This window comes from Oncorhynchus keta, chromosome 24 (assembly GCF_023373465.1).
Source record: "Oncorhynchus keta strain PuntledgeMale-10-30-2019 chromosome 24, Oket_V2, whole genome shotgun sequence".
In the NCBI taxonomy this organism is placed as follows: domain Eukaryota; kingdom Metazoa; phylum Chordata; class Actinopteri; order Salmoniformes; family Salmonidae; genus Oncorhynchus; species Oncorhynchus keta.
In genome coordinates, this window is record NC_068444.1 from 45,651,542 (window position 1) to 45,677,750 (window position 26,209).

The 26,209-nt window shown below is 43.1% G+C and overlaps 1 protein-coding gene across 1 annotated transcript in view; it reads right to left on the reverse strand.

Moving 5' to 3' along the window:
• LOC118357612 (MAGUK p55 subfamily member 2-like) overlaps window positions 1-26,209 on the reverse strand; it is a 110,096-nt gene that overhangs the window by 63,895 nt on the left and 19,992 nt on the right. Inside the window, exon 2 of the mRNA XM_035734900.2 lies at window positions 23,666-23,747. Within this exon, the coding sequence (XP_035590793.1) occupies window positions 23,666-23,696 (31 nt within the window). The 5' untranslated portion in view covers window positions 23,697-23,747. The remainder of the gene's footprint in view (window positions 1-23,665; window positions 23,748-26,209) is intronic.

Sequence of the window (26,209 nt, forward strand, 5' to 3'; positions counted from 1 at the left end):
TTTCTCCTTTGCCAAGATAATCCATTCATCTGACAGGTGTGGCATATCAAAAAGCTGATTAAACTGCATGATCATTACACAGGTTCACCTTGTGCTGAGGACAATAAAAAGCCACTGTAAAATATGCAGTTTTGTGTGTATATATATATATATATATATATATATATATATATATACAGTGGGGCAAAAAAGTATTTAGTCAGCCACCAATTGTGCAAGTTCTCCCACTTAAAAAGATCAGAGATGCCTGTAGTTTTCATCATAGGTACACTTCAACTATGACAGACAAAATGAAGAGAAAAATCGAGAGAATCACATTGTAGGATTTTTAATGAATTTATTTGCAAATTATGGTGGAAAATAATATTTTGGTCAATAACAAAAGTTTATCTCAATACTTTGTTATATACCCTTTGTTGGCAATGACAGAGGTCAAACGTTTTCTTTAAGTCTTCACAAGGTATTTTTGGGGCTTTCTTTAAGTCTTCACAAGGTATTTTTGGGGCTGTTGCTGGGCAACACGGACTTTCAACTCCCTCCAAAGATTTTCTATGGTATTGAGATCTGGAGACTGGCTAGGCCACTCCAGGACCTTGAAATGCTTCTTACGAAGCCACTCCTTCGTTGCCCGGGCGGTGTGTTTGGGATGATTGTCATGCTGAAAGACCCAGCCACGTTTCATCTTCAATGCCCTTGCTGATGGAAGGAGGTTTTCACTCAAAATCTCACGATACATGGCCCCATTCATTCTTTCCTTTACACGGATCAGTTGTCCTGATCCCTTTACGGAAAAACAGCCCCAAAGCATGATGTTTCCACCCCCATGCTTCACAGTAGGTATGGTGTTCTTTGGATGCAACTCACCATTCTTTGTCCTCCAAACACGACGAGTTGAGTTTTTACCAAAAAGTTCAATTTTGGTTTCATCTGACCATATGACATTCTCCCAATCTTCTTCTGGATCATCCAAATGCTCTCTAGCAAACTTCAGACGGGCCTGGACATGTACTGGCTTAAGCAGGGGGACACGTCTGGCAGTGCAGGATTTGAGTCCCTGGCGGTGTCGTGTGTTACTGATGGTAGGCTTTGTTACTTTGGTCCCATCTCTCTGCAGGTCATTCACTAGGTCCCCCCGTGTGTTTCTGGGATTTTTGCTCACCGTTCTTGTGATCATTTTGACCCCATGGGGTGAGATCTTGCATGGAGCCCCAGATCGAGGGAGATTATCAGTGGTCTTGTATGTCTTCCATTTCCTAATAATTGCTCCCACAGTTGATTTCTTCAAACCAAGCTGCTTATCTATTGCAGATTCAGTCTTCCCAGCCTGGTGCAGGTCTACAATTTTGTTTCTGGTGTCCTTTGACAGCTCTTTGGTCTTGGCCATAGTGGAGTTTGGAGTGTGATTTTTTGAGGTTGTGGACATGTGTATTTTATACTGATAACAAGTTCAAACAGGTGCCATTAATACAGGTAACGAGTGGAGGACAGAGGAGCCTCTTAAAGAAGAAGTTACAGGTATGTCAGAGCCAGAAATCTTGCTTGTTTGTAGGTGACCAAATACTTATTTTCCACCATAATTTGCAAATAAATTCATTAAAAATCCTACAATGTGATTTTCTGGAATTTTTTCTCATTTTGTTAAGTGGGAGAACTTGCACAATTGGTGGCTGACTAAATACTTTTTTGCCCAACTGTACTTGTGCTTACATTCTTAATTTTACTGAACATAAATGGAATAATGTTCACATGGTTCAAAAGTCAAAACTCATGTCAACATTCATTATTATTGAAGGAGAATGCGGTTCTTATCCAGTTTCACAAATCCACAAGGAGTCAGTAGAAACAAATATTTATTTAATAAAGTCAGCCGTAAGCTCCACTTTTGGGACAGCTTTATGTAGGCTCTAACAGTTTGTGGGCACCGTTTTTTACCGTTATAGTGCATTTAATCTATTGTTTAGAGTTGTGTAGGGGCTTCGCTGGCATGCATCTAAAAGGAAATGGGTTGTTTGCCCCACCAAGATTGACATGCTAAAATTACCACTGCCCCATGGTGGCGGTGGGGTTATGGTATGGGGAGTCATAAGCTACGGACAACGTACACAGATGCATATCTGTATTCCCAGTCATGTGAAATCCATAGATTAGGGCCAAATTAATTTCTTTCAATTGACTGATTTCCTAATATGAACTGTAACTCAGTTAAATCTGAAACGGTTGCATTTATAGAGACGAGTACAAAGCTCTCTCTCGCCCTTCATTTGACAAATCTGATTCCTGCTTACAAGCAAAAATTAAATCAGGAAGCACCAGTGACTCGGTCTACTAAAAAGTGGTCAGATGAAGCAGATGCAAAACTTCAGGACCGTTTTGCTAACACAGACTAGAATATGTTCCAGGATTCTTCCGATGGCATTGAGGAGTACACCACATCAGTCACTGGTCACTTCATCAATAAGTGCATCTATGAAGTCATCCCCACAGTGACTATGTACATACCCCAACCAGAAGCCATGGATTACAGGCAACATTTGCACTGAACTAAAGAGTGGAGCTGCTGCTTTCAAGGAGCTGGACTCTAACCCGGACACTTATAAGAAATCCCACTATGCCCTCCGACAAACCTTCAAACAGGCAAAGCGTCAATACAGGACTAAGATCGAATCGTACCACACTGGCTCCGACGCTCATCGAATGTGGCAGGGCTTGCACCATCGAGAGCATCCTGATGGGTTGCTTCACTGTCTGGTATGGCAACTGCTCTGCCTCCTACCGCAAGGCACTACAGAGGGTAGTTGTCAAGACTCCGACCGAAGGTGGCTCCCCTTCCCATTCGGGTGGCGCTCGGCGGTCGTCGTCGTCGCCGGCCTACTAGCTGCCACTGATTCTTTCCTCCCCCTCCTTATGTGTTTATTGAGTGCACCTGTTTTGAGTTGGGTATAATTAGTGAGGCTTTATTAGTCAGCCGGCCCGCCTGGTTCCTTGTGCGGGATTAATTATTGTGACCTTCTGTTTTGTGTAAACTTGTGTGCACGTCTATGGGTTACGTGTTTTCCCATTTTGTGGGTTTTGCTGGACAGTTTAAGGCCCTCTGTTTGGGGCGTTTTGTTGTATTATACGCCCTGTGTTGGCTTACGTTCGCCGTTTTTAGTGCATTAAAGTAGCAGTCCCCTGAACGCTTTGCTTCCTGCGCCTGACTTCTCACCCATCACACTCAGAACGTTACTGTAGTGCTTACGGCCCAGTACATCACCGGGTCCAAGCTTCCTGCCATCTAGGACCTCTATACCAGGCGGTGTCAGAGGAAGGCCCTAAAAATTGTCAGACTCCAGCCCCCCTAGTCATAGACTGTTCTCTCTGCTACCACACGGCAAGCGGTACAGGAGCGCCAAGTCTAGGTCCAAGAGGCTTCTAAACAGCTTCTATCCCCAAGCCATAAGACTCCTGAAAATCTAATAAAATGGCTACCCAGACTACTATCTCTTATTGTCTATGCATAGCCACTTTACCTAACTCTACCTACATGTACACCTCTGTACCGGTACCCCCTGTATATTGCCCCGCTATTGTTATTTACTGCTGCTCTTTAATTATTTGTTATTCTTATCTCACTTTTTGGGGGATTTTCTTAAAACTGCATTGTTGGTTCAGGGCTTGTAAGTAAGAATTTCACTGTAAGGTCTACTACACCTGTTGTATTCGGCGCATGTGACAAATAACATTTAATTTGATATATATTTTTGTTCAGTATATTTATTTTACACTAAATAGGTGAATGTATTGACTTATAGATGCCTAGCCAACATGCAAAGATATATTCGTTAAAGGTGCAATGTAGCCATTTATTTCTCAATATAATATCACATTTCTGGGTAACAATTAAATACTTTACTATGATTGTTTTTAATTAAAATTGTCAAAAAATATATTTTTTAAATTATTCTTAGGAATTAGCAATTTTTCAAGCAAGAATTTTGCCAGCGGTCTTAATGGGATGTCACTCCATCCCATTTCAGGGGGTCTTTTCAAACAGCTCTTACACTAAAAGAGCATTATCATCAATTAATATACTTTGACATACTATGTGGTGGTGACCAAGAGCTAATAAAACTCTGGTCATCTGCCTGGTTCTTGCCGGACCGCCTGTAGTGGGCCAGACCAAGGACAAGTCAGCTTAAGTCACTAGCAGGTAATGGTCCTAGCTCTCGCCGGAATTAGCGACAAACAGTTTTTGTGGTCCCACTTTAACCTAATACAATTATAAAGGCTTTAAATAGCATACATACAGGTTTTATAATCAATGCTTCACAAATCATCTATAATTGTATATCGTACGACATAAATGGGGTATGAACATAGTGCGTTATGTCAGACTTAGCAAATAACCCTTCAGTGGGAATTGTTATGTCACCCCTTTATAGACCATTTAGAATATGACATACGCTTGATATGTGAGGCATTTATGTAGTGATTATGAAACGTTTATGTATGCTATATAAAGCTTTTAATTGTACTCCGTTTAAGAGTGGGACCCCGTTTTTACATGGTCCTTGGAGACAGATAATTGACTGAAAGGAAGGTGTTGTGGCATGCATGTGTAGTGACTGTATGCATCCCTTGTTGGACTTGCTGTCAGAAGCCTGCCTCTTTGAGTGATTGGACCTGCATCCCCGTCCCTGCACTGCTTTGGCGGTGTGTGTGTCAGGGGCCCCCGTGCCCGACAGCGTGTTGAGTGATGGCATAGGTAGCATTAGAGCTACCCCTCCCCCAATCCACAGTATTATCCCAACCTCATCATTTTAAAATATATATAAAACACAGGAAATCAAATGTTTGACTGCAGTGGGCCTTTAACCAGAAGAGCAACTTGGCTGAAAAACATGTTTTTGGTTCCAACTGTTTGGATCATACTGAAATAAGCTCACATAGTTCCTGTCAAAAACTCCAAACTCCACACAGTTGTCAGGATATTAATTTCCCACTGAGCAAACAATTTCTGTACTAACAGCAATCTTATGAATACATTTTTATCAGGTTTTTGCATTGTTGGACCTTGATTGTTTATTGAAATCTGTCAATAAAACTCATGAATACAACTGTTTATGTCAAATAGTTTTGTGTTCTACTTGTAGCCCTGGTTGTCCTGAAAATAAAAAGGTAATTGTGAGGCTAAATATAAGGGCTGGACATGCAGATAAATTAAAATGAGATAAGTTAGAGTCTCGGGACTGATAGGATTAAATTCCCTGAAGGTTTTGCCATGCTTTGTACCCATTTTGTGACCTGATTTCTGTACCTTTCTGTATCTGTACTTGCTATTGGACAGGGACAGGGCTCAGGGACAGTGGCAGAGACAAGGACAGTGAGAGGGAGAATGACATAAACAAGGACAGGGACACAGACAGACACAAGGACAAGGACAAGGACAGAGATAATAAATATCATGTTCATTTATCAATCCACCGGGAGGGGAAGTGAAGGAGAGAAGAGAGAGATGGAGGAGAGGGAAAATTGAGCTGTTTCCTTTTTATTTGGCTGGCTAAATCAATCTATTACCAAAAGTTGTATGGCCTCTGATGGAAAACATAAGTATATCGTGAGTTTGAGCAGGACGGAGAGAGGAGATGAATTTATTCTGATGGAAATTGAACTCCCCTGAGATAAATTCATCTCCTCTGAGATATTGATTGTGCATTTATCAGGGATCAAGGTAAGGCTGTCAAAGTGACATTGTTTATAGTAGCAACAGGCAAAGACAGGTCGAGGCAGGCAGTGGTCAAAAATCCAGGGTGAGGCAAAGGTACAGGACGGCAGACAAACTAAGGGTCAGGCAGAGAGGTCAGGTGGACAGGTACAGGGTCAGGACAGGCAAAGGTCAAAAACCAGGAGGACGAGGAAAGAGAGGCTGGGAAACAATAGAAGCTGGCAGGAAAAACGCTGGCAAGCTTGAACGAACAAGACGAACTGGCGAACACAGGTATAAATACACAGGGGATAATTGGGAAGATGGGCGAGACCTGGAGGGGGGTGGAGACAAGGACAGGTGAAACAGATCAGGGCGTGACAGCATTACATTTGTTTAAAAAATGTCCCGCACATCAATCTATTTTTGTAAACTAGCCCAAGGGGAAGTCTCCCGACTGGAATTTTCAGTAACCTAGAATAAATTGGGCCTCCAAACCATTTCATGTCTCCCGTTTATGAAAAAGGATAGCATTTATCAGTGTAGATATTTTTGGCAATGGTATGCAGCCGGATAAATTACATTTTGATTTGGAGCGAGTAGGTGGTTCATGCACTCAGTCAATGAACCTGCAAAGTTTTTATGTGCAATGAATGGTGAGCAAAATGCTCAATGTTACAGTGCCTTCAGAACCACTTCCCATTTTCCAAATTTTGTCACGTTACAGCCTTTTTCTCAAATTGATTTCGATAAAAAACATCCTCAGCAATCTACACACAAGACCCCATAATGACAAAGTGAAAACAGGTTTTTAGACATTTCTGCACATTTTATTATAGATAAAAAACAGAAATAACTTACTTACATAAGCATTCAGATCCTTTGCTATGAGACTCGAAATTGAGCTCAGGTGCATCTTGTTTCCATTGATCATCCTTTAGCTCACATATGTCAGAGTCAAGGCCCGCGGGCCACATCCGGCCCGCGAGAAGGTTTTTTACGGCCCCTGGGATGATCTTGATTTATTATTAGAACTGGCCCGCAGACCGCAGCAAGCCGGCAGCCCGCAGATCTTTTACACGCACCAATACTACATTTCCCACAATGCAACGGTGACGCACCGAGCAGTAGGCTGCTTCATTTCAATATTTATTGGCACAGCAGTTGTCAGCATCACAGTAAAATTTTTCAGATACCCATCAAAAATGGCAAAACGGAAGGTGGACACTGAGAACCGGGGTTTCAAACAAGGTGGGAGTCGGAGTATTTGTTCACGGAGGTAGCTGGAAAACCTGTGTGTCTTCTGTGTGGAGAAAGTGTGGCGGTACTGAAAGAGTATAATCTGAGACGACATTATGAAACGAAACACGCGGACAAAAACAAGAATATGGACATGGAACAAAGGCTACAAAAGGCAGAGGAATTAAAACGAGGCCTCAAATCTCGACAGGCTCTGTTCAAAAAAGACAAATCACAAGGCCAGGCTGCTGTCAAGGCCAGTTTTATTTTGGCAGAAGAGATCGCTAAATCAGCCCGGCCATTTACGGAGGGGATTTCATCAAAAACTGCATGATTAAAGTTTGTGACGAAGTTTGCCCAGAAAAAGGCAACTCTTTTTAAATGTGAGTCTGAGCAGAAACACCATTGCCGAGAGAGTAGACCAGTTGTCCATCAATCTAAAAGAGCAGCTTGTGAAAAAGGGAAAAGATTTCATTGCATATTCCTTGGCTGTGGATGAGAGCACCGACATTTCTGACATTGCCCAGTTGTCAATTTTCATCCGCGGAGTGGACTCCAGCCTAAGCGTGACAGAGGAGTTTTTGGCTTTACGTCCTATGCATGGCACAACTACGGGGCATGATTTGTATGAAGAGGTGTCAAGATGTGTAAATGAGATGGAGCTGCCTTGGGAAAAACTCGTGGGTTTGACAACCGACGGAGCACCTGCGATGTGTGGACACAGGAGCGGACTGGTGGCGAAGATACGGGAAAAGATGCAAGAGGAAAACGCGACAGGTGAGCTGACAGCTTATCATTGTATCATACACCAGGAAGCGTTGTGCGGTAAAGCCTTGAAAATGGAGCATGTAATGAGCATCATCACGCGCACAGTTAACTTTATCAGAGCCAAAGGTTTGAATCACCGCCAGTTCAAGGCATTTCTGACGGAGTTAGAAACGGAGCATGGTGATTTGCCTTATCACACAGAGGTGCGATGGCTAAGCCAGGGAAAGGTGCTTCAAAGATGTTTCGAGCTTCGTGAGGAGATTTGTCTGTTCTTGGACAGCAAAGGGAAAGACACAACACAACTCCGAGACGAAATGTTTCTGTGTGAAATGGCTTTTCTGTGTGACATTACGAGTCATCTGAATGCAATGAACTTGCAGCTGCAGGGTCGGGATCGTGTCATCTCTGATATGTACAGTACAGTGAAGGCATTTAAAACCAAACTGACTCTGTGGGAGACGCAGATGCGGAAAGAAAATTTGAGCCACTTTCCCAGCTGCCAGACCATGAAAGAGAAGCTCTCTACCAGTGCGTTCCCGAGCGCACAGTTGGCTGATAAAATAGGTATGCTTGCCGCTGACTTTCACGCCGATTTGCTGACTTTGAAGCACAAAAAGCAGGTTGGAACTGCTCGGTAACCCATTTGCTGTTGACGTGGAAAGCTCACCACCAAACCTCCAAATGGAGTTGATTGACCTCCAATGCAATGATGCACTGAGGGCAAAATATGCGGCAGTGGGTGCCGGAGTTCGCCCGTTTCCTCCCCGACACAATGCCCCAGCATCCAGGCTGCTCAAACGTTGTCTATGTTTGGCAGCACATACCTGTGTGAACAACTGTTTTCTTTGATGAACTTGAACAAAACATCACACAGAAGTCGACTTACTGCTGAACACCTCCACTCAATTCTGAGGATTTCCTCAGCTCAGAGCCTTACCCCGAACATTGATGAACTTGTGGAAAAGATGGGACACCACCAAGTATCACCCTCAACCTCAAACAAGTGAACATTACTGTGCAATCACATATTTAGAGTTTTTACTCAGTTCAAGTTTAAAAGTTAAAGTTTAATATTTGTTTTCAATGCATGTTACTTCTCCTTAAACAAAGTGTTGTTTTTGATTAATAGATTTTTGCACTTTATTTTATTGTATTTCAATCCAATTATATTTTAAAAATATTTCAGTTGAGTGGATGATAGAAAATTGCTATTATTGTTTTTTTCTTTGAAGTAAATTTAGCCCACTTTTGCTAAAATAGAAAATATAGGCTACTGATGGTGCCTTGAATACCGGTTTCTTTCATTTAATGTTCATGTTATGGGGATTTTTATATAAAGGAAATTTGTCTTTTGTGTCTGTTGAAAATTAAAGATTACTGACAGAGCCATAAGAAAATATTGCTTTATTTATCTGATCATATTGGAATATATTTGTTAGGTTTTCAGTAGGTTCAATTAGGTTCACTAGACTATATGCGTCATTTAAACATTTTTCAATGAACATTCGAACAGTCCGGCCCTCGGCTTGTAGCTAAATTTTTTATTTGGCCCTCCGTCCATTTGACTTTGACACCCCTGCTTTAGCTGTTTCTAAAACTTGATTGGAGCCCTCCTGTGGTAAATTCAATTGATTGCGTAGCAGTCAGGCGGCTTTGTCTTTGTCTTGTCTCGTCCCATGTGTATATATCTTTATCTTCTTTTTAATATTTTTCCTAAACCTCAACTTCAAACTACTCTCCCGCAACGTGCCTCACCCAATGTGGTGTAGATCTGTTTTTTTTCCTAAAGTATTTCTATTTACCTCCGAACTGGAATACCTCAACTGAAGCTAGCTAGCTAACTAGCTACCAGCTATCAGTCAGCTAACCACTGCTAGTGGTCATCAGCTAACCTTTAGCTCGGAAAGCTCTCGCCAGTTCGTACAATGCGTTTCAAACCAGAGCCTAACGGACCTATTTTTCTCTCCATAGCCCATTCTGCTAACCTGCTAGGCCTGCTAGCTACCTAGAGCTACCTGGACCCTACTAATTCCATGACTGGTCTATCGACGTCACCGCACGAAGAGGCAAAAACAGACTTACCCCTATCGCGACGTCCCCCAAAGGCTAACTTGCTAGCCCCGGTCGACTAACTGCTAGCTTGCCTGCTAGCTTGCCTGCCACGGGCTGTTAACTGCTAGCCCCTGCTAACTGCTTGCTTGCTAACCCGGTCTGCTAACTGCTAGCTTGTTTAGCCCCGGCCTACTAACTGTTAGCGTGTTAGCATCGGACTGCTAAATGTCTGAATCGCTGTGGACCCATATGTTCACTTGGTTACGCATGCCTCTCTCTAATATCAATATGCCTCATCCATTACTGTCCTGGTTAGTGATTACTGTCTTATTTCACTGTAGAGCCTCAAGCCCTGCTCAATATGCCTTAACCAACCATGTTGTTCCACCTCCTACATATGCGATGACATCACCTGGTTTTAAACGTCTCTAGAGACGAAATCTCTCTCATCATTACTCAATGCCTAGGTTTACCTCCAATGTACTCACATCCTACCTTGCCTTTGTCTGTACACTATGCCTTAAATCTACGCTATCGTGCCCAGAAACTTGCTCCTTTTACTCTCTGTTCCGAACGTGCTAGACGGCCAGTTCATATAGTCTTTAGCCGTACCCTACTTCTCCTCTGTTCCTCTGGTGATGTGGAGGTTAATCCAGGTCCTGCAGTGCCTAGCTCCACTCCCAATCCCCAGGTGCTCTCATTTGTTGACTTCTGTAACAGGAAAAGCCTTGGTTTCATATGCATGTTAACATTAGAAGCCTACTCCCTAAGTTTGTTTTACTCACTGCTTTAGCACACTCTGCCATCCCGGATGTCTTACCCGTGTCTGAATCCTGGCTTGGGAAAACCACCAAAAACCTTAATCTCCATCGCTAACGATAACATTTTCCACCAAGATAGAACGGCCAAAGAGGGCGGTGTTGCAATCTACTGCAAAGATAGCCTGCAGAGTTCTGTATTTACTATCCAAGTCTGTACCCAAACAATTCGAGCTTCTACTTCCAAAAATTCACCTTTCCGGAAACAAGTCTCTCACTGTTGCCGCTTGCTATAGACCTCCCTCTGCCACCAGCTGTGCCCTCGATACCATATGTGAATTGATTGCCCCTCATCTATCTTCTGAGCTCGTGCTACTAGGTGACGTAAACTGGGACATGCTTAACACCCCGGCCATCCTACAATCCATGCCCTCAATCTCACACAAATGATCAATGAACCTACCAGGTACAACTCCAAATCTGTAAACACGGGCAACCTCATAGATGTCATCCTAACTACCTCGCCCTCCAAATACACCTCTGCTGTTTTCAACCAAGATCTCAGCGATCACTGCCTCATTGCCTGCATCCGTAATGGGTCTGCGACCAAACGACCACCCTTCATCACTGTCAAACGCTCCCTAAAACACTTCTGCGTGCAGGCCTTTCTAATTGACCTGGCCGGGGTATCCTGGAATGACATTGAACTCATCCCGTAAGTAGATGATGCCTGGCTATTCTTTAAAAGTGCCTTCCTCACCATTTTAAATTAGCATGTCCCATTCAAAAAATGTTGAACTGGGAATAGATATGGTCCTTGGTTCACTCCAAACCTGTCTGCCTTTGACCAGCACAAAAACATCCTGTGGCATTCTGCATTAGCATCGAATAGCCCCCGTTAAACTTCAGGGAAGTTACGAACAAATATACACAGGCAGTTTGGAAAGCTAAGGCTAGCTTTTTCAAACAGAAATTTGCATCCTGTAGTACTAACTCAAAAAAGTTCTGGGACACTGTAGAGTCCATGGAGAATAAGAGCACCTCCTCCCAGCTGCCCACTGTTCTGAGGCTAGGAAACACTGTCACCACCGATAAATCCCCTATAATTGAGAATTTCAATAAGCATTTCTCTACCTGTGGCCATGCTTTCCACCTGGCTACTCCTACCCCGGTCAACTGCCCGGGACCCTCCACAGCAACCCGCCAAAGCCCCCACCATTTCTCCTTTACCCACATCCAGATAGGTGATGTTCTGAAAGAGCTGCAAAATCTGGACCCCTACAAATCAGCCGGGCAAGACAATCTGGACCCTCTTTCTAAAATTATCTGCCGAAATTGTTGCAACCCCTATTAGTAGCCTGTTCAACCTCTCTTTCGTATCGTCTGAGATTCCCAAAGATTGGAAAGCTGCTGCGGTCATCCCCCTCTTCAAAGGGGGTGACACTCTAGACCCAAACTGCTAAAGACTTATATCTATCCTACCCTGTATTTCTAAGGTCTTCAAAAGCCAAGTTAACAAACAGATTCCCGACCATTTCGAATCCCACCGTACCTTCTCCGCTATGCAATCTGGTTTCAGAGCTGGTCGTGGGTGCACCTCAGCCACGCTCAAGGTCCTAAACGACATCATAACCGCCATCGTTAAGAGACAGTACTGTGCAGCCGTATTCATCAACCTGGCCAAGGCTTTTGCCTCTGTCAATCACAACATTCTTATTGGCAGACTCAACAGCCTTGGTTTCTCAAATGATTTCCTCGCCTGGTTTACCAACTACTTCTCTGATAGAGTTCAGTGTGTCAAATCGGAGGGCCTGTTGTCCGGACCTCTGGCAGTCTCTATGGGGGTGCCAGAGGGTTCAAGCCTCGGGCCGACTCTCTTCTCTGTATACATCAATGATGTTGCTCTTGCTGCTGGTGATTCTCTGGTACACCTTTGCGCAGACGACACCATTCTGTATACTTCAAGCCCCTCTTTGGACACTGTGTTAACTAACCTCCAGACGAGCTTCAATGCCATACAACTCTCCTTCCGAGGCCTCCAACTGCTCTTAAGTGCAGGGAAAACTAATTGCCTGCTATTCAACCGATCCCTGCCCGCACCTGCTCGCCCGTCCAGCATCACTACTCACTACGGCTCTGACTTAGAATATGTGGACAACTATAAATACCTAGGTGTCTGGTTAGACTGTAAACTCTCCTTCCAGACTCACATTAAGCATCTCCAATCCAAAATGAAATCTAGAATTGGCTTCCTATATCGCCATAAAGCATCCGTCACTCATGCTGCCAAACATACCCTTGTAAAACTGACAATCCTACCAATACTCGACCTCTGTGATGTCATCTATAAAATAGCCTCCAACACTCTACTCAACAAACTGGATGCAGTCTATCACAGTGCCATCCGTTTTGTCACCAAATCCCCATACACTACCCACCAATGCGACCTGTACACTCTCATTGGTTGGCCCTCGCTTCATACTTGTCGCCAAACCCACTGGCTACAGGTTATCCACAAGTCTCTGCTAGGTAAAGCCCCGCCTTTTCTCAGCTCACTGGTCACCATAGCAGCACCCACCCGTAGCACGCGCTCCAGCAGGTATATCTCACTGGTCACCCCCAAAGCCAATTCCTCCTTTGGTTGTCTTTCCTTCCAGTTCTCTGCTGACAATGACAGGAACGAACTGCAAAAATCTTTGAAGCTGGAGACTCATATCTCCCTCACTAGCTTTAAGCACCAGCTGTCAGAGCAGCTCACAGATCACTGCACCTGTACATAGCCCATCTGTAAATAGCCCATCTACCTACCTACCTCATCCCCATACAGTATTTATTTATTTATCTTGCTCCTTTGCATCCCAATATCTTTACTTGCACATTTATCTTCTGCACATCTACCATTCCAGTGTTTACCTGCTATATTGTAATTACTTCACCACCATGACCTATTTATTGACTTAACTCCCTTATCTTACCTCATTTGCACACACTGTATATAGACTTTCTGTTTTCTTTCGTTCTACTGTATTATTGACTGTGTTTGTTTATTCCATGGGCAACTCTGTGTTGTTGTATGTGTCGAATGCTATGCTTTATCTTGGCCAGGTCGCAGTTGCAAATGAGAACTTGTTCTCAACTAGCCTACCTGGTTAAATAAAAGTGAAATAAAAAACAATTTTTTTTTAAATGTGGAAAGGCACACACCTGTCTATGTATGATCCCACAGTTGACAGGGCATGTCAGAGCAAAAGCCAAGTCATGAGGTCAAAGGAATCGTCCGTAGAGCTCCCGAGACAGGATTGTGTTGAGGCACAGATCTGGGTAAGGGTAGACAACATTTTCTGCAGCATTGAAGTTCCCCAAGAACACAATGGCCTCCATAATTCTTAAATGGAAGAAGTCTGAAACCACCAAGACTCTCCCTAGAGCGGGCTGCCTGGCCAAATTGAGCAATCGGGACTGAAGGGCCTAGGTCGGGGAGGTGACCAAGAACCCGATGGTCAATCTGACAGAGCTCTAGAGTTCCTCTGTGGAGATGGGAGAACCTTCCAGAAGGACAACCATCTCTGCAGCACTCCACCTATCAGGTCTTTATGGTAGAGTGGCCAGACGTAAGCCACGCCTCAGTCAAAGGCACATGACAGCCCTCCTGAAGTTTGCCAAAAGGCACCTGAAGACTCAAACCATGAGAAACAAGATTCTTGGCCTGAATGCCAAGTGTCACTTCTGGAGGAAACATGGCACCATCCATACAGTGAAGCATGGTGGTGGCAGAATAATGCTGTGGGGATATTTTTTAGCGGCAGGGATTGGAAGACTAGTCAGGATCGAGGCAAAGATTAACGGAGCAAAGTACAGAGAGATTCTTGATGAAAACCTGTTGTTTCTCTGACGAAGTCAGGGTGTAGGGTAAATTACAGAATGCTACGAGCCAGGACATATGGGCTGGCCGATTAATAAAGTATTCTGAGAAATAGACTCATTGGGCCAAAACGTAGTACTATTTCTGTCTCTCGTGTTTCAGGAGTGAGTAGACTGTCATTATTAATTTCTTAAGCCAGGACATATGGGCCGACCAATTAGAAAAACATTTGTAGATATTTTAGCTTGACTGAAGTGAGTAATTATCTCTCCATCTCTCGCGTTTCAGTAGTGTGAGTAGAACCAGGTGTATTTCTTCATGTTACCGCACATTCCGGTAAACATCAAGAAAATAACGCCTAAAAGGGTGAACTTGAGACGTCATTAGTAAACCCATTCCCTTGTTAAAAGGGACCATGTTGTGTTTGGAACCATAATTCCTGCACAAGTAAGGCTAGCTTTGCACTAGATGCTAAGCTAACACAGTGAGAGCAGACATTTTTTCCCCTTCTTTGTTCCCAAGGCAACACGCTGTGTTTTGGGAAACTGAAGTCTCGCCCTTTGGACTCCTGCTTGATTTCAGCTTTTTGTGACCAGTGACCCCTGGTGGTGAAGAATCGCCAGTAATTAAAAAATATACATTTCCATGTGACAGCAACTGTATGCTCACGTCTGTAACAGCGGGTTACACTTATGATATCCAGCCATTTTCAACTTATTGGATATCGTTGTCCAGTTCAATTTAACAAGGAAGTTAAATTGCCGAACATACCTTTCCAGGTCGATCATTTGGATGAGGTACAAATTGATTTGTTTCAACCAATGAGACATTTTAAACTCCACATTAACCTAGATACAGCGACCCTTTCAGGTTAATTAAAGTTTAAGTCCCAGATAGCCAATACAGGTATGATTAATCACTAACATTGATTAATCAATTTAATTTAATTTTTCAAATTCATTCACATCCAAATCCCACATAACTGATCTAGTATGGCTGATTCATTAATGTCTTTAAATAGATTTTACCGCTTCCAAAGACTCAAAACCCAAACCTTTGAAAAAAAGTAACTTAAAAAAAAAATAACGTGCAAGCTATCAGAGGGTGTGGTCCTCAGTCCCCCGCTAATTAGTGAACCTTCACCTATAAAAGGATTAATTGCTGACCTCGGCACTAATACAAACCCTAACTATGCCATTAGTGGAAAAACAGCAGAAATTGCGACAAAAGTTCTCAAAAATCAACCATTGGGCGCAGGCCTTGTAAAGGTTCTCTCCAGTTTAGCCCTGATGTATCGCCATCAGAGAAGGGCATCGGTCCAGTACCGCAGTGCACAGCGGTAGCACGAGCAAGAAATGGCTGATGTGAAGGGACAGGTGGAGAGAACAGGGAAACTAATGACAAAAGCAGAAAGGGAAAACGTCCGGCTAGCCGAGGAACTTTTGAAAACGGAACAATTAAAAGTAATTGCACGATGAACGAGCACAAACTCTCCAACAAAATTGTCGTCTACAGAAACAACTCGAATTAGCCAAAACTAAATACGATGAAGTTCACGCCAAACTAGATAAATCTGACGAGTTAGCACAATTTGATAACATGCAATAATGTTCTAATCCAAATGCTGCAGACCAAAGACGATCAGTTAATAAACACAATGACGATGTTTGGTTGACAGCTCAGCCGAACTCATTGAAGTTGGTGAAGATGGAAATATCGATTTCTAAGCAAGCTGAGGAAATCTCACCAAAGAATCTCTCACTCTGTACTCAAGACCTCCACCTGCACACCCTGACAGATAAGTATGAGGCCAAACGGAGCAAGTGTGACACTCATGTATCTGAAATAAGTACTTTAAGCGCCCAAGTGGACTCTGCGATGCAGCAGAATACCACCCTTAGGTACCATCTGGAGGAATTCCGGAACAGTCACGCACTACAGCGTGACTATCCAATCATGCAACCGGAGCTTGGTACACAAAGGAGTGAAGACGACAGAAGGTTTTAGACTTTGCCTCCCTCAGGTGTCCCTCAGTCATCTCCTCTCTGCCATTTGGCACAGAGTAATATGCGGCCTCCTCGCCAACAAAGCCAAAGCTTGGCTTCTCCTCTTGGCCTTTCAGCCACAATTTCCCCACGGGAAGAAGACGACAATATCCGCCCACTTGGCAGGGAACGCCTTGACAAACTCGGCAAAAGCTTCTACACCTTTGACCCCATTCCAGGTAAGCTAAACGACACTAGCAGACATATAGGATGCTTTGGATGGCTACCCAAATCCTATGGGTTCTGACAGGCTTTACATGTTGAAGCGAACATCGATTAGACACATGACAAGGTTAATTCGTCTACAACAGCAACACGTGCAAAATGACTACACTAATCTTGCTATGGCTTTGAAAATAGAATTCAGTGGTTCAGTGACTCGCTAACAAGACAGCTCGCTGCCCAAAACTGTGTCGTGACGTTGCTATCATTAATGCAATGATGGCTATTCATTGAATAATTACATAACACATTCAACTATTATGCAATTAAATTAATCATATAACAATTAATTGAGTAGTAATCTGGGGCACCACGGGAAAAGTTTATTTAATGAGTTACCATTTCCCAAATTAACTCCAAAATATCAGAATATCTCGATTTACTATCCGTCATCCATCAATCATTTGCTCCTATTTCAGTCTCATTCTGAATGTAGTAATATCCTACAAATATGCACAAACCCTGGTCTCCATGATGAATCAGTTTACACAAATTGGCTTAATTATTTATTTACTAACTAATGAAATAATCCCACAGAAATACATAAACACACACACAGTATAGTACTGAATATTAACATAATGCAATGAAAAGTCCCTAGTGGGGAAAAAACGATATGACGGCTGGTTACACAATGTAAGGGGGTGGGGCACGAAAGAACGGGAGGAGGAGAGACAAAGGAATTCAACTATCGTACATACAGTTGCATAACACGCTCATCGTAAATATGGATATTTAGCACCCTAACAACCGCTCATTCGTATTTAGAAATGCAACACATATTTACACTTCTATGTCTTTGTCGTCTCTCTCTGTTGAAAACGGCCGATCAGTCTGTGGAGTCAGTCGTCAAAAAGTCTCTGGTTGTGTAAGTCTCTGGTTGTCCAGAGGTCACCATGTCCTTTGTAGTTGTGGTAGGCTGGTTTCGGAGTATCTGTTAGAATGGATCTTCCAGAGGTGTACCACGCGGTGTTTCTGCGGGCCTTGTCCTTCACTGTTTGTTTAGAATAAATACCCTAGATATAACTATAAGGGTGAGAGGAAATTGTTCTTTATCTCTTGTCCTAGGCTAACAGTGCATAAACATCTGCAGACTAAATGTTCCTGTGTATTCTTCTTCTTCTTCTTCTTCGAGAGAGAGAAAGAGTTTCAGAGAGTCTTACCATTTTCTGGTATTGTAGTTTCAAACCATTTTGCCATATCCAGCTCGCCCTGTACTTCGGCTGGTCTTTTAAAACATTTCTCAGCAGTGTAGCCACCGCTTCACGCTGTCTGGTCTGGTAGAGGTTTTCTTCTTCTCTCTTGAAAGTTTCAGAGTTTCTAACCATTTCGTACCTTTCAGCTCATGCTGTCGGTCACGCTGGTCTAATGTAGAGTCTAACCATTTTACACGTCCGGTTTACCGTTCGTATACTGGTCTATAGAGAGTCCATTTCAACGCGTGGATGGTCCTTTCTAATCTACATTTCGTTAGCGGTCCTTTTATGCCCTCGCCTTGGAGGGTGGTTCCATCACATTGCCAAGGTCTGTGCTCATTTGGGCGTGGTTACTGACTGTGTAAAACTTTACATGAAAAACAATTCTCTCATTTAAAAGGCTAAAATCACATTTCATCTTCTAACAAATAATTTCATATTTAATCATATGAGATACACAACGTTTAGATGTAAATCTGATAACTGAGATGTATACATTTGTAGAGTTACCACTATTTGGTTATACCATCCTTATTGATATCCAAAACAACAACTGATCTGACATAATTGTCATTTAAGTCCCTCCCGACCAATTTCCACATCGTTTGTGTTGGGAATAACCTTTTGATGTTACAGTACTGCAAAGTCTCACTGGGGTTCCATGATCTCGCCATCACGGTTGACAACTCCATTGTGTCCTCCTCCCAGAGAGCTAAGAACCTTGGCGTGATCCTGGACAACACCCTGTCGTTCTCAACTACCATCAAGGCGGTGGCCCGTTCCTGTAGGTTCATGCTCTACAACATCCGCAGAGTACGACCCTGCCTCACACAGGAAGCGGCGCAGGTCCTAATCCAGGCACTTGTCATCTCCCGTCTGGATTACTGCAACTCGCTGTTGGCTGGGCTCCCTGCCTGTGCCATTAAACCCCTACAACTCATCCAGAACGCCGCAGCCCGTCTGGTGTTCAACCTTCCCAAGTTCTCTCACGTCACCCCGCTCCTCCGCTCTCTCCACTGGCTTCCAGTTGAAGCTCGCATCCGCTACAAGACCATGGTGCTTGCCTACGGAGCTGTGAGGGGAACGGCACCTCAGTACCTCCAGGATCTGATCAGGCCCTACACCCAAACAAGGGCACTGCGTTCATCCACCTCTGGCCTGCTCGCCTCCCTACCACTGAGGAAGTACAGTTCCCGCTCAGCCCAGTCAAAACTGTTCGCTGCTCTGGCTCCCCAATGGTGGAACACACTCCCTCACGACGCCAGGACAGCAGAGTCAATCACCACCTTCCGGAGACACCTGAAACCCCACCTCTTTAAGGAATACCTAGGATAGGATAAAGTAATCCTTCTCACCCCCCTTAAAAGATTTAGATGCACTATTGTAAAGTGGCTGTTCCACTGGATGTCATAAGGTGAATGCACCAATTTGTAAGTCGCTCTGGATAAGAGCGTCTGCTAAATGACTTAAATGTAAATGTAAATGTATGTAGTTATCAACTGAGGCTAGTGTCCTAAAGCGACACACCGCTAAGTAGTAATGCCCTAGACATTAGACACAATGCCATGATAGGGTAATTTTGGCAAGACCGTGGACGTATATAGAATACAGTCCCATTAGATGATTAAGGTGGGGTAACTAGTTTTTGTATATCTTTTGTTCATGCTTTTATTCATTTTTGTTTCATTTTTTTGACACATAGGAAGTAAACTCAGCAAAAAAAGAAATGTCCCTTTTTCAGGACCCTGTCTTTCAAAGATAATTCGTAAAAATCCAAATAACTTCACAGATCTTCATTGTGAAGAGTTTAAACACTGTTTCCTGTGGAACGGTCGTTAAGACACTAACAGCTCACAGACGGTAGGGAATTAAGGTCACAGTTATGAAAACTTAGAGGACACTAAAGAGGCCTTTCTACTGACTCTGATAAACACCAAAATAAAGATGGCCAGGGTCCCTGCTCATCTGCGTGAACGTGCCTTAGGCATGCTGCAATGAGGCATAAGGACAGCAGATGTGGCCAGGGCAATAAATTGAGATGTCCGTACTGTGAGACGCCTAAGACAGAGCTAATTGGAGATAGGACGAACAGCTGATCATCCTCGCACCTTTCTAGCCTACCCCACACATAAATGGTCTCAGGATGCTTTACTGTTGGCATGACACAAGACTGATGGTAGCGCTCACCTTGTCTTCTCCGGACAAGCTTTTTTCCGAATGCCCCAAACAATCGGAAAGGGGATTCATCAGAGAAAATGACTTTACCCCAGTCCTCAGCAGTCCAATCCCTGTACCTTTTGCAGAATATCAGTCTGTCCCTGATGTATTTCCTTGAAAGAAGTGTTTTTTTTGCTGCCCTTCTTGACACCAGGCCATCCTCCAAAAGTCTTCGCCTCACTGTGCGTGCAGATGCACACACACCTGCCTATTGCCATTCCTGAGCAAGATCTGTACTGGTGGTGCCCGATCCCGCAGCTGAATCATCTTTAGGAGACGGTCCTGGCGCTTGCTGGACTTTCTTGGGCGCCCTGAAGCCTTCTTCACAACAATTGAACCGCTCTCCTTGAAGTTCTTGATGATCCGATAAATGGTTGATTTAGGTGCAATCTTACTGGCAGCAATATCCTTGCCTGTGAAGCACTTTTTGTGCAAAGCAATCATGATGGCACGTGTTTCCTTGCAGGTAACCATGATTGACAGAGGAAGAACAATGATTCTAAACACCACCCTCCTTTTGAAGCTTCCAGTCTGCTATTTGAACTCAATCAGCATGACAGAGTGATCTCCAGCCTTAATCTTGTCAGCACTCACACCTGTGTTAACGAGAGAATCACTGACATGATGTCAGCTGGTCATTTTGTGGCAGGGCTGAAATGCAGTGGAACAGTTTTTTGGGGATTCAGTTAATTTGCATGGCAAAGAGGGACTTGCAATTAATTGCAATTCATCTGATCACTCTTCATAACATTCTGGAGTATATGCAAATTGCCATCATACAAACTGAGGCAGCAGACTTTGTGAAAATTAATATTTGTGTCATTCTCCAAACTTTTGGCCACGACTGTATATTTGGCCTTGTGTTTTATGTTATAGTACTGCTGAAAAGGGAATTTGTCTCCCAGTGTCAATTGGAAAATGTATTTCACCTCCAGGAAAGCAGACTGAACCAGATTTTCCTCTAGGATTTTGCCTGTTCTTAGCTCTATTCCGTTTCTTTTTATCCTAAAAAAAACTCCTGTAGTCTTCGCCAATGACAAGTATACGCATAACATGAAGCAGCCACCAAGAGTGGCACTCAGTTGTGCTGTATATGCCCCAAATATAATGCTTTCTATTATGGACAAAAGTACATTTCTTTTCCATATTTTTTGCAGTATTACAATATTTTTATTCTGGACAAGCTTCCTTCTTTTCACTCTGTAATTTACACTGAGTGCAGAAAACATTAATAACACCTTCCTAATATTGAGTCACACCCCCTTTTATCCCCAGAACAGCCTCAATTCATCAGGACATGGACTCTACAAGGTGTTGAAAGACTACTTCCCAAGATTGCTGGATGTCCTTCATGTCGTGGACCATTGTTGATACACACAGGAAACTGTTGAGCGTGAAAAACCCAGCAGTGTTTGCCGCTCTTGACACACTCTTGACACACTCAAGCTTGAAATTCACTGCTCAACTTACAGTAGGGACCTTATAGATAATTGTATGTGTGCGGTACAGAGATGAGGTAGTCTTTTAAAAAGCATGTTAAACACTATTATTGCACACAGAGTGAGTCCATGCTACTTATTATGTGACGTGTTAAGCACATTTTTACTCCTGAACTTATTCAGGCCATAACAAAAGAGTTGAATACTTATTGACTCAAGACATTTTAGCTTTTCATTTTTTAATTTAATTCATTTTTTTATTAATTTGTAAATATTTCTAAAAAACATAATTCCACTTCAACATTAATGGGTATCGTGTGGAGATCAGTGGAACAAGATCTCAATTTATTCTATTTTTAAATCTAGGCTGTATAGGCTGTAAATCTGGGCATTCCAATGAGATGTTACACACAGATGTCTCAGATTCAGTGGGGCGTGACTCCTCTAGTCCTTTCCTGTGTGATGTTTCATGCTGTGTTCCTACATAAGATCCTCCTTCATACCTAGCAGTTAAGTGCAATGTTGGGTGACTCAGCTCTCTGCTAGGTTCTGCTCAAATTGCTCCCAAACTGTGTAAATGTGGAAAAGGGGGTGTGAATACTTTCTGAATACACTGTATGGGTAACAGGGTTGGCGAGTTATTCTCAACCCACTCAGTTTTCCACCACAAAACACCAGAAAATGGCCAAAAAGAGTAGAATCAGCTCACCTGCTTTTACAATCTGATTTGACTATTTAGTTCACATATCAGGTTTGACCTTAAAATGAGTGGCAGATGTATGTGAAACACTAATCACATTAAATAAATTATAATCTTCAGAAAGAACTTTATCAAAGCAACAAAATAACTATGGCTTTACAATTATGGTGACAACTTGAAGAAATCTTGGATTTTGCAGGATGCTGAAATGTGGCACTTTATAGCAAGTCTTTAATCATATTAAGATATTCATTGAATTCTCCATGTGGTCTATATTAAAGGGCACTTCATTTCATATAAAAGGCTCTTAAAATACAATATTGGTACACTATCTTTAGTTCAAATTCAAAAGGGGCATTCATTTTGTGGAACGATCCACCCACTAGAGAAGCCTTGCCTGAAGGGCACGCACCAAGGGCAGTGTGCCTCCATTGGAGGGCAAGGAGAGCTGATAACAGACAGATCCTTCCAGCCAGCCAGATTGATAAGTCTGAGTTTGACTTTACTGCTCCAATAGACACATCATTAAGTCACATTAGTAGAGTGGAGACTTGCAGGGCCCCATGTGATAAACTGTCCCTCCCTGATCCTCTCTTTCTCTCTCTCTCGCTCTCTCCATCCCTCACTCTCCCATTTTAATGTTTTATCTCTCTTTATCCCTCTCTCCCTTTCTCTCCCTTTATCCCTCCGTCACTGTCTTCTATGCTTCCCTCCATCCCGCTCCTTTTCGTTTTAGCTGTGTTTCTCTCTGTTATGTGGAAATATGCTGGAGTACAGGTCACTCTTCCAGCCTCATTCATCAGAGAAGAAGGTTAAAACAACCCCCTTTCTCTCTCACACACCTTCTCTCTTTCTCTCACCTCCCCCAAGGTTAAAACCTGTCTACAGTTAACACCTTGGACCTCTACTTCTCACACTTTCTCTCTCTCTCTCAAATACACACACCCACGCACACACACCCACGCACACACAGGGCCGGCCCTAGCCTTTTGGGGGCCCTAAGCAAGATTTGGTTGGATGGCCTCCCCACCTCGGAGCGAAAATATTTTAGTGGCCCCCCTCTTGACGGCAGAGAGAAAATGTTTCATTTTTAAGTTGTTTTCCTGCAATTCTAGACATTTTGCCAAGACTTATGCCATGTTAATGATATCTGAGTGAAAGCTACTAACAAAATCAATGGACTAACTTATCAATCAACGTTTATTTTACTGTAATGTAATGGCTAATTGACTGTCAGAACAAGAGACAAACTGATGATGCACAACCAAATTTCACATTGCAACTTGCAACTTATTCTACTATTCTAACTCTCAACAGTAAGCTGAGACCCCGACTAAGTTCATAAAAAAAGGAGTCCCTAAGTGACCACTTATGTCGCTTAAGCGTGGAGCCACACACGTACACACACATACCTTTCTCACCCCTCTCTCTCGCTCTCTCTGTCTCTCTCTTGCTCTCTGTCACGATGAGGCCAAGCCACTTACCAGACTCTGAGTTGGCTGATGCCACAGGCATTTTGGAAATCTGGTACTCCCAAATCCTCTTCTCCGAATCTTGTAAGGTCAACTGGAGAGAGAAAGTGAGGGGAGGAAAGAAGGAGAAGTACATATTTTTGACCAGTTATTGACCAGTTATCAATACAATCACCCTAAAACACCAAACAAGAGGTGAAAAGAGGGAGGGAGGGAGGGAACTGAGGGTGGGAGCTCACAAGGGGGAGGGAGACAGGGAGTTTCTCTCACTCATGCTATTTGTGCCCAGTGCCCACCCAGTCCAAATATAGTTTCCATGCCCACACATGCCCAGTCTCCTACGCCCCCACACCCCTTCCTGTAAGTGAGTAAAAGTGTCTGCTAAATTACCAAAAAGCAGACATTGAATATCCCTTAGAGCATGGTGAAGTTATTAATTACACTTTGAATGGTGTATCATTACACACAGTCACTACAAAGATACAGGCCTCCTTTCTAACTCAGTTGCCAGAGATGAAGGAAACCTCTCAGGGATTTCACCATGAGACCAACGGTGCTTTTAAAACAGTTATAGAGTTTAATGACTGTCATAGGAGAAAACTGAGGATGGACCAACAAAAATTGTAGTTCTCCACAATACTAACCTAGTTGGCAGAGTGAAAAGAAGGAAGCCTGTACAGAAAGAAAATATTCCAAAACATGCATCCTTTTTGCAACAAGGCACTAAAGTAATACTGCAAAAAATGTGTCAAAGCAATTCACTTTTTGTCCTGAATACAGTGTTATGTTTGGGGTAAATCCAATACAACACATGACTGAGTACAACTCTCCATATTTTCAAGCATATAGTGCTGGCTGCATCATGTTATGGGTATACTTGTAGTCATTATGGACTGGGGAGTTTTTCAGGATAAAAAAGAAACGTAATGAAACTAAGCACTTGTATAATTCTAAAGGAAAACCTGGTTATGTCTGCTTTACGCCAGACACTGGGAAATGAATTCACCTTTCAGCAGGACAATGATGTAAAACAGAAGGCCAAATCTACAGTGGAGTTACTTACCGAGAAGACATTGAATGTTTCTGAGTGGCCGAGTTACAGTTTTGATTTAAATCTGCTTGTATTGTACAACCCAGGTGTGCAAAGCTCTTAGAGACTTCCCTAAAAAGACTCACAGCTGTGATTATTAACATGTATTAACTCTGGGGTATGAAATACTTGATATTTAATTTTTCTATACATTTGCAGACATTTATAAAAACATGTTGTGACTTTTTCATTATGTAGCACTGTGTGTAGATGGGTGAGAGAAAAAAAAACATTTTAATCCATTTTGAATTCAAGCTGTAACACATCAAAATGTGGAATAAGTCAAGGGGTATGAATACTTTCTGAAGGCACTGTATACACAAACACACAGACAAATTACAGAGCTTGTTGAAAGTATGCTGGGAGCAGGCGCATATGGTAGAGCCCTGCAAGGCATTCATTTTAAGCCTACATCCTACACAGGCCCGGCCCAGGTCTGTCCGAATAACTTTCTCCATTAGTAAATCCATTAGCTGCTCCTCTCTGTCTGTCACTCGCTCCCTGCGCACAGCTTGCTCTGCATGAGCTCCGCTCATGGCGGCTCTGAGTCTGTGAGTATCCTTAGCAACAGCTCCGCTTGGGCTGCTCTGCTTAATGAAGAGACGTGAGAGAGCAGTTAGCTGCTACTCAACGTCACTCTAAACTACAACAAAATTCAAGGAACATGATTTTTTTCTGTCATATTTGATGAGGTCGAAGCACTTCTGACACCATGTTATGTATGATCTTATATGACTGTACTGAGCGGCAGATCACGAGCCAATGTCTCAGCTTCAAAATGTTAGTTGCCAATTTAGTGATACCCAAGCCCTGCCCATATCCTAGTTATTGATGAAAAAAAGGCACTGCCCGGCACTAACCCAATGTATAATGTCGGGGCCCGTTGGGCTCAGGTCGGGTAGCAAAGCTCCAAGGCGTGGCAGCTAAGGAGTCAAGCAGATTGCAGGCTGCCTTAGCCATGCATAAGCTAGGATGATGGAGGGAGGGGAGAGAGGGTGTTTACAGACATATTAAATCTCTCCCTATCCCAGTCTGCTGTCCCCACTTGCTTCAAGATGTCCACCATTGTTCCTGTACCCAAGAAAGCAAAGGTAACTGAACTAAATGACTATCACCCCATAGTGCTCCCTTCTGTCATCATGAAGTGATTTGAGAGGCTAGTTAAGGATCACATCACCTCTACCTTACCTGACACCCTAGACCCATCAAAAAATATTGGACAGTTTAACATAATGTAGAATAAAGTAATCATTGTTAATATTTGGTCGCATATCCTTTGCATGCAATGACCGCTTGAAGTCTGCGATGCATCGACATTACCAGACGCTGGGTATCTTCCCTGGTGATGCTCTGCCAGGCCTGTACTGCAGCCATCTTAAGTTCCTGCTTGTTTCGAGGACTTATTGCCTTCAGTCTCCTCTTCAGCATGTAAAATGCATGTTCAATTGGATTCAGATCCGGTGATT